This window comes from Cucurbita maxima, unplaced genomic scaffold (genome assembly GCF_002738345.1).
Source record: "Cucurbita maxima cultivar Rimu unplaced genomic scaffold, Cmax_1.0 Cma_Scf00020, whole genome shotgun sequence".
In the NCBI taxonomy this organism is placed as follows: domain Eukaryota; kingdom Viridiplantae; phylum Streptophyta; class Magnoliopsida; order Cucurbitales; family Cucurbitaceae; genus Cucurbita; species Cucurbita maxima.
In genome coordinates this window covers 1,550,233-1,558,985 of record NW_019272036.1, presented here as the reverse complement: position 1 = coordinate 1,558,985, position 8,753 = coordinate 1,550,233, and the positions used below count along the sequence as shown (strand labels likewise).

At 40.4% G+C, this 8,753-nt stretch overlaps 2 protein-coding genes across 3 annotated transcripts in view; one reads left to right on the top strand and one right to left on the bottom strand.

Annotated features, from left to right (window-relative positions):
* Positions 1-373, top strand: part of LOC111494702 — a 2,153-nt gene extending 1,780 nt beyond the window's left edge. The window contains exon 3 of the mRNA XM_023144667.1: positions 53-373. Within this exon, the coding sequence (XP_023000435.1) occupies positions 53-99 (47 nt within the window). The 3' untranslated portion in view covers positions 100-373. The remainder of the gene's footprint in view (positions 1-52) is intronic.
* Positions 374-1,161: 788 nt separating this feature from the next.
* LOC111494699 (eukaryotic translation initiation factor 4G-like) lies at positions 1,162-8,747 on the bottom strand. 2 transcript variants are annotated; one of them, XM_023144663.1, is made up of 9 exons: positions 8,514-8,747; positions 8,246-8,352; positions 7,897-8,016; positions 7,729-7,793; positions 7,561-7,617; positions 5,777-7,234; positions 2,566-5,672; positions 1,749-1,943; positions 1,162-1,637 (listed from the first exon to the last, which is right to left on the bottom strand). In XM_023144663.1, the coding sequence occupies exons 1-9, from the start codon at positions 8,678-8,680 to the stop codon at positions 1,307-1,309; spliced, it is 5,607 nt and encodes a 1,868-aa protein (XP_023000431.1). In that variant the 5' UTR covers positions 8,681-8,747; the 3' UTR covers positions 1,162-1,306. The 2 variants fall into 2 exon arrangements, with proteins under 2 accessions (XP_023000431.1, XP_023000432.1); XM_023144664.1 differs by having other exon boundaries at positions 7,897-8,010; positions 8,514-8,721.
* Between the last annotated feature and the right edge of the window lie 6 nt (positions 8,748-8,753).

Below are 8,753 nucleotides of genomic sequence, written 5' to 3'. Positions count from 1 at the left end.
TTTTTTTTTTTTTTTTTTTTTTTTTTTTTTTTTTTTTTTTTTTTCTTTTCAGAAAAGCTTGATGCGGCTAGAGCAAAGCTTCAAAAACTGAATTCTTGATACAAGTGGAGTTCAAATTTACAGACCATATAAATTTCTCGCATATTCAAAGGAAACTCTGGAGCCAACCCTTGATTTATAGGTTCAGAAGTCTTGCTTACAAAATTTATCTGCTAAAATATATTTCAACCCTGAAAAGCTTGTTTTTTGTCCAATGAAGGAAAGAGTAAATAGTGAAGACAATGATGCCTCATGTAAGTTGAGCTGTTATGATACAACTTTTCAAATGTTAGTCTAAACCCCAATGGAAAACCTTTCATGTTGCCCTGTGATTCTTTCACCAAATCCTCTCTCAGACGTTTTCACTCGAGCTATGCTGGAGACTAAGAGTGGGCAAAGATTTTGAATTTTGAGTAACAGTAACAAGTTAGTAGAGGAATATTGGCCAATTTGAGGAAGAAAATTTCACTTTTGTACTATTTTTTACAAACTAGTGCCAGTAAATAACATAGGAATCTGGAAATATGATGCAATCTGTTTGCTTAGGATTTTATTTATTTTGGTTCATACATTTTTTTAATGCTTGTGGCTGGTTAATAGTTAACCATTTCAATTATTATTATTATTATTATTCCTTATTCGTTTATGGAGATTGGAACAAGAAAAGAATATGATGGTCAATGAAAAGGGAAAAACTGTGTACTCTGAATAAGATCCTCTAAATATCACTTTCTTTTATGGAAGAATTTTGGAATATTTGAACGTTTTTTTCCAACTTATTAGAACTTTTCAAACCCTGTCTCTTTTCACTTAAGGGCCACCGTGCAAAAAGCGAACAACGCTTCAAAGCAAAGGATCGATAAAAGTTTCCCAACGTTTCGAGTTTCTTAAAAAAAAGATCATATGAGAGGTGATCGGATAAGCAAGAGTGTGTATTAAAATTTTGGACCATATGAGAGTTTCTCAAAGCAAGAGTGAAAGTTCATGAATTTAATTAACTTTCCTATACATAACAAAATTAAATAAAAAAAAAAACATTGAAAAGCAGAAAGGAACCAGACTGTATTAAAATTTGAGAAGAAATTGTTGGATTTAATTAGTGATGGATAAAAACCCCAATTATATGGAAATTTCCCACCAAACCCATCAAAGTTGAAAAAAAATATATATATATATAAATTCCTTATCTGCAAATTAATTAAGTAGCCTAAAAAAAGCATTGCAACTAACAAAATTACAGCAGCAGCAATTTTGATTCACTCTACTCCTAAATAAATTCCTCTAACACTCTTGATTTCTTAGGATCCGGTGGCCGAAACGTCTCCAACCGCAACTTCGAGTTCGAGCGCATATCGTTTAGGAACCCTTCTCCTTTCTCTGTTCTGATTGCCTTCAAGATGTTCCCAAGAACGTCAGCTGCAAGTCCAGCTTGAAGAAGGGCTCCTGGTTCCTCTCCTCCTTCATAGATTAGATCTCCAACTTCTTTCAAGGAAACCATGCTTTCTGTGATCACTTTCCCGAGAATACGACCCAAATACTCCGGAGCTCTGGGAGCGTCGTTTACAGCATCCTCCAAAGTGGCAAGAACTGCTTCAAACCTGCCCAGATGGAGAAGATTCAAAGGAAGAATAACGAAACGTTCAAAATTTTACATGGTCGATTTTTCATCTATCTAACAACGAATGGTTGGTGTTTCTTTCTATTATTACCCTTTGACCAGATGAATCTGGTTCAATGTGCCATCGTTCGACCTGGAGAGGTTAACAACAAGTTTCGCCAAAAGATCCCTTTCTAAATCCGTTCTCTCGAAAGCATCTGTGAGCCAGAGACTAATCATGGTCGGGTGGAAGGCTGGGGAATTCAAGTCTTTGATGCACAGAGCTACTTCCTTCTCGTCTCGGGCACTGGAAGCAGAAAAGAACACAAAAGATAAGTAAAGCAGGTTTTAGTATCATACCCATATACGACGATAATATGGTATGAATCTCAAGGGACAAACATCTGAACAAGTCCTACAAGTCAATGGTTGAACAGTGTCCCAAGTTCGGACCTGTCCAACAAAATCTAGAGGCCTACTAAAAACTTACTATCATGGTCAAACATCACTTGAAAAGTCATTCAACATGAGGATGAGCTTTCACATTTTTCCATCAGCCCGAACACAAATTTGAACTCGTCCAAATAAAAAAATCCAGTGCACTACTAAAAAATATCGTTATCATGATCGAACATAAAGTGAGCTTTAAAGTTATCCCATTTTCCATTTGTTTTGCATACATACAGCTATCTAGATATGACATGGTCTAATCTCAAGAAACTCCAACAAACAGAGGCCAGAAGAAAAACAATCGGGTACGATCTAATGTTCTTATTAGAAGGATAATCGTTTTGGAACCAATTCTAATTATCTGATTAAAAGAAAGACAATTTGGTCATAGAACTAAGATTTGGGCAAGATCATGTAAACTTTGACCAAATAATACTTTTGTTGTGCAAAGCCAATAAAGTATTCAAGAAACTGCATACCTGTAGAACTCCTTGATGGCCGTCAATGACAATTTCCGCAGCATATCTTCAGACAATACTTTTTCAGAAGGAAGATTTGAAGTCATAGTTGGTGGCAGTGTGACAGGTGAAATCGGACGAGATCTATCGAAATTCCGACCTGAATGTCTCAAATCCTTATTTCCAAAATTTGAATAACGATCTTGACCACCTACGTGGTCAAATGACGTAGGACCAGCAAATCTCTCCGGCATATGTCTCGAAATTAGATCGTCTTTGGAAGCTGCACGCTCTGATGCAGAACTATACCCGTTCGAAGAAGTTGGTGCGTTTCTCAGTTCTCCAGGAAAAGATGACTTCTCAGCAGGAGCAGCTGAACTTGGTTGCGGTCCTCTAATGGACATTCCTCGAGCCAGACCACCCTGTGGACCCAAAGTAATAGACTCATCGCCACCCGCTTTATGAGGCAATGTAACAGACAATGTCCTAGCTTCATAAGCCTGTCTTTCATCTTGACGAGAATCCTGATTTCCATATCCACGAGCTTGATGCGGATATCCACGAAAACCCCCCATCTGACTACTTGGGGATGACACAGCCGATCCCCTAGGACCATAATCCATAGATGGGCCCCCTCTCCTTGCTGAAGGATTAATGCTTGGACCACGACCAAACCTACCGGTTTGAGCCTGCCGCTCCTGAGCAGCATCTCTGTGTACTTCCTCGATCTTTTTTGGGCCTTCAACTTTTCTCCTAGACTGCCATTTGTTCTTCCTCAGATCAATTGAATCTCTTAGCATGAATCGAACCCTGGATGATAATTTCATGTTGTTTGATAACATTGTCATGATCTCAAAATAAGAATCCATACTGTCTTTTGCTCTGGGATGATCTATCATCTCTCCAATTGTGCTCATCAATTTGCACAAAGATTCAACGTCTTCCTCGTCCGGATTCTGATATTCACCGAGTAACTTCTTGATGCATTCATGCATTATTCTCTCAGTCAACATTTTCTTCTTGTACAATTCCCCTATTAATCTAATGTTGCCTAGCATTCTTCTACGTGCCTTAATCCGCTTTTCTTCCCTTTCCTCTTCAGACTGCTTCACCTCACCTTCACCTTCAACTTTGTTGGCTTCTTCCTGTTCTCTTTCACCTTTCTCGAATTCCTCCTGACACTTGTTGAGTAACAATCTCTTAAAAGTAATTTTCTTGTTGTCTTCACTTAAATCAGGCAGTTCTCCAGCAAGATGAAAACAGAAGTTGGCATACATTTCACAGAATGTAGGCTCCATTAGAGCTTTGTCAAAAATCTGTGATATTACTCCGGTTAGCGTTCTACCATTATCGATGTTTACTTCTTTAACTTGCTCAAAGAGCTTTTCAAAGTTCTGGGGAGTTAGCTTGTTGAGTATAGCCTTCAATTGCCTTTGCTTGGCTTCTTCTTCATCTGATACCTTACCAATCTCATACTTCTTCTTAGCTTTATGCATAGTCTGCAACGGTGTTGACGGTGAAGGAATTAAACCCTTCTGAAAATTGTTAGCTCGTTGCCACCTATCAGCATCAGAATTATTTCTATGCAACCCTCCCTGTGGTCCCATAGGCCCACCAAGTATTCCTCCAGCATACTGAACAGAACCTTGCCCTCGGGGGTTTCTTAAAACACCAAAATTGGCTCCTTGACCAGGTCGAAACCCCGCACTAGCTCCATATGCTAGATCCATACGAGGATCCTGTCCTGAAACAAAGGGGCCAGGCAATTTGTTCCATCTGTCATCATCAACCAAATTGCTACCGCGACGATCCAATCGTGATCCTCCACTTGATGGTCTATCTACTCGTCCTGGGCTTGGATATGAATCACGATCAGGATGGTGAAATGCATTGGCACGAGAACTCATCAAGGACTCTATATCAGGCGCAACTTCAAAGTTATGTGGAAGGTCCACAAACTGCTCGGCAAACTTGAGGAGGAAATCCCTAGAATACTTCTTGGCCATATCTCCCTGTCTGTCTCCACCATCAACCACCGATGTACCAGCACCATCTCCATTTGCTGATTCCAGTTTAGGTGTAGCAATGTCAGCAGCATCTTCCCAGTCTTCAGGCTCAGCTTTACCCTGTGCATTAGCATCTTCTTTAACAGCCTCAATCGATTCCTGCTCGGTGTCCACACTAGAAGACCTACTTTCTGTCCTCTCAAAGCTCTCAGAATGTGGTACTGTTTCTTTCTTCTCTTCGGGTCGCTTATATGCCATGTAAAGGTCAGAAGTAGTTCCTGCAGCATCCGCCATTTGGAGAATTGCCCTTAGCTTCTTCTTTCCTTTTCCAGTGGTACTCTTACTCCTGCTCATATCTACAACAGATTTATCCTTCGTGCCTGAAACGGCATGTGAACTATTACCACCAGTACCAACAGCATCCGACACCAACCCATCATTTGTTCCTTCTGTAAGTTCCGTATTTAGGTCAGATTCAGGTGGCTGATCTGATCTGATACCTTTTGTTAGAATAATATCATTACTACTCATATTGTCATCTCTACCTGAAGAATCAACAACTAACTTGTCACCTTGAGAATTTTCATGAACAGTTGAGCTAGAACTCATGGAAGCAGACACATCAACTCCTGGATGACAACTCATAGGTTCATCTGCAGCTCTTTGGCCAGCTTCAGAGGTTGAAACCTCGTGTCTCACAGTTGTTGAGCTCAAAAACAATTCCCTTCCTGTTTTCTCAGGAACCTCCATAGGTTTTGCAGCATCATGATCTGAAAGATTTTCGGAGTTCTTAAGATCTACAGGAAGTTCAGAAGAAGTTGCTTGTCCTTGTTCTTCTGTTTTCAGTAGCACAGGTTCTGGATGCTTTTCTTTTGAATTATCCTGCTTATCATCAGAAGTGAGATCCGAGGTCTTGACATTCCCCAGACCATAATTTTCAGGAGAAGAATGAGCTACAGAAGCCAAAATGGCATCAACCGCATTGACTGACTCTGACTTGCCTTCCACAGCTAATGGAATGGTTGAAGATTTAGCTTCTACTGATTCAGAAACTATAGAGTGAGAAGTTGTGTCCTGCAATTGGCCAGGCAGTCCCAATGCTGAGGAAGATTGTCCACTAATCTGTAGATAGTGATGAAAAACATACCAAAATGATATAACAAGCTAGAGTAAGAAAGCCATGATTACAGAAGGGTCACCAGACATGTCAAGAACGGATCACATACCTCATGCTGTGCTTGGGAGTATCCTTTCTTGCTTGTTTTCTTCTGATGATCCTTGTGTGAGTCAGACCTTGATAAATTTTCCCTCCTGCCTTCCTTATGCATTCCAGCTAACTCAGGCTCCTCGGAGGAAGCAGTTAATGAAGATTGCACGGAGCTGGAATCTTGGCTGTCGAGCAAAACCACAGGAGGTGCTTCTGTAGACAGTTTAGATACTACAGGTGAAGACTTCATCGACAATGGTTCTTTGACAACTTTTGAATCATGTAGAGAACTGTCCAAGGCTGTATCTATTGCCCTTTGAGAAGAAGGCTGGGTTATATCAACAGATGGGTTTGAGGATTTTTGTGATTTGCCTTCTTCAGTTGTAGGTAATCTACTTGGCAATGAGTCAGAACCCTTGTCACCTATAGGATCGGCAGGCATTTTGATTGTAACATGAACTGTCCCTGAGGGAGCAGGGGGTTGCAAGCTGTGAGTATCACGAGTATGCTCTCTATTAGGTGGATCAGAAATAGCGTGCACTGGGCCTCCAACAGGCTTCTTAACATGCAGATCTATGTATGGTGGATTTTGAGAGCCCTGGCTGACTGGATAATTAAACCTGTGTGGCTGAGGATTTGGTGCAGTTTGACCACTAGGTAAAGGAAGGGAACTGGGGTTTCCAAAATATAAAGGATTGGGATTGTAAGAATTGGGATAATAGTTCATTGCATGACTTGGTGCATATGGAAGAGGCTGTGTTTGAGAAGGAAGATTATATTGAGGCCTAGGTCCTGAAGAACTAGTATCAGTATATGCATTTGTTTGCTTGTTATCAAATACTAACTCTTCATGGGTCTTTGGATCAGTAATTCTAACAGCGGACTTACGAGGGCCGCCAAATTTCCCTCCTTGCTGTTGAGGGTATTGCGAACTTACATTGATTCCTAAGTTGCTTAACTGAGGAGGCATCTGAGAACCTATTTGAGTTGCAAAACCTAAGCCCGGTCCCTGATGGATTATCCCCTGTGGCTGCATTGGATGAGGATGAAGACCAGGAACAAACATTGACTGTTGAACTTGAGGAGAGCTTCCAATCTGCAATGGCACAGGAATGGACATGTGCAGTGAACTGGGGGTAATGCCCTGTGATTGCATCGGTTGTTTGGGAGCTCCAAATGGCACAGATACTTGTGGTGGGTGGTAAGGCATTGTCATAGCGATTCCAGACATCGGAGTGGTGGGCTTTTGAGTTTGGTTGGTGGAATGATTTGGTGATGCTTGCACATCCTTTTTAGCCTTTTGTACTATATGAGCATCCCCAGTATTAGATTGGTTGATGTTACCAGCATCCTTCTGTGGTAACTGCTGTCCAGTATTAGGTTGATCACCAACTCCAGTATCCTTCCTTTGTCCCGGTGGCTTCGGAGCTGATGGTATCGGCATTGGAGGACCTGTTCTAAAAGATTCATGGCGTGCCTGATGTACAGCAATAACATACAGCTTTAGAAAACTAAAACCTGGAGCTTGTAGAAGTAAAGCAAATGCAGACATTTCAAATCCAAACAAGATAAAATTCTTGATAGTTATGTGGCTTCTCAGATATATAAAAATATCACATTGAAACTTGCAAATAGAAGACAAATGATTTTACCATCATGGTTCAAACCAATCTACCAATTGATACTTCTTCAACGACATTTTTTGTAATAAAAAAAGGGTGCTGGGGCTCGGCTCCCAGCCACGAGTAGAGGAATTGATAATAATCCTAGAAACAAGACAATCCAGAAGGAAGAGATACAAACCTGGTCACGTTTCTGTTCATCTAAATTTGGAGGAGCTGAGCTAGTCCTAACTGGAAGCTACAAAACAAAATAGAAAGCTCCCTTACAAAAAAATCAAAAAGTTCAGAGCAAACGCGCCTGTATGAAACGTATAACGTGCATTTCGTGTAGTAATTGGTGGAATTATACCTGCATACCATTCATGAATCCAGGACTTATGGAGCCAAACTGAAAAGAGAATTGATCTCCAGTACCTAAAACATTAAATGCATCACTACATAGCTAAAAAGGAAAAATGTGGATTCACATTTGTCAGAAACATGAACATCGAAAGTGAATACTACTACTACTACTTACCCCTCATCGGGGTCATGGGCGCAGCCCCACTCAAGGGTGAAGATTGAGAAGTTGGAGGTTTAGGAACATCTCTGGTGCTTCTCTGGGTATGTGGCGCTTCTGTAGGCTTAGCAACTGCACCTGAAACCCGTGCATCAGAAGTCGCTACAACAATACAGTAAACAAAATCTCCAAACACATCGAAGAAGAAAAACAACAATATGGAGACTTATCCAAAACAATTTAGAGTTTACCCTCTAAAAATTGGAATTAGAACCAAATAACAAGACAATTAAGAACAAATAAATAAACAAACAAAAGTTAAAAGATTAAATAACAATACCACGCGATTGAATTTTCTCAGACTCACCATTTTGCACTCCTCGCGGGTTAGGAGCGTTACTCGAATCCGCAGAATTTACAGTAGGAATGCCTCCTCTAGATTGCCCTCCTTGAACATTATTAGTCTTCTTAAAACTAAACAATACCCAAAACAAAAAACATATATATAAAAAAACCAAAGAAATCAAGGCATAAAAATCACGACGAACCAATACGAACAAAAAGAAGAATATCTACAATTGGGAGAAAAAGAATCACAAAACAAAAACAACCGAAACGAAACCCTAAATCATTACCTACGATTAGAAGCGATCGACGGAGAAGGCGCGGAGCCTCCGGCACCGCCGGGCTTAGAGTGAGTGCCTGAAGAGCCTCTCTGTGGATTAAAGTTACTGGATCGCCCGGATTTGCGATACTGAGTGTAGCCTTCGTTCTTATCGGACCTTGATTGATTGAAGGACATATATTCCAACCCTTAATCTCCCGACAAAAAGAAAACAAAAACAAAAACAAAAACAAAAAAAAAAAAAAAAAAA

Coding starts and splice junctions, on each gene's coding strand:
- LOC111494699 (XM_023144663.1), bottom strand. CDS start 8,680: ATGTCCTTCAATCAATCAAGGTCCGATAAGAACGAAGGCTACACTCAG. Junction 7,794..7,896: donor GCCCATGACCCCGATGAGGG/GTAAGTAGTAGT, acceptor TTAATGTTTTAG/GTACTGGAGATCAATTCTCT. Junction 1,944..2,565: donor GCCATCAAGGAGTTCTACAG/GTATGCAGTTTC, acceptor TTCTGCTTCCAG/TGCCCGAGACGAGAAGGAAG.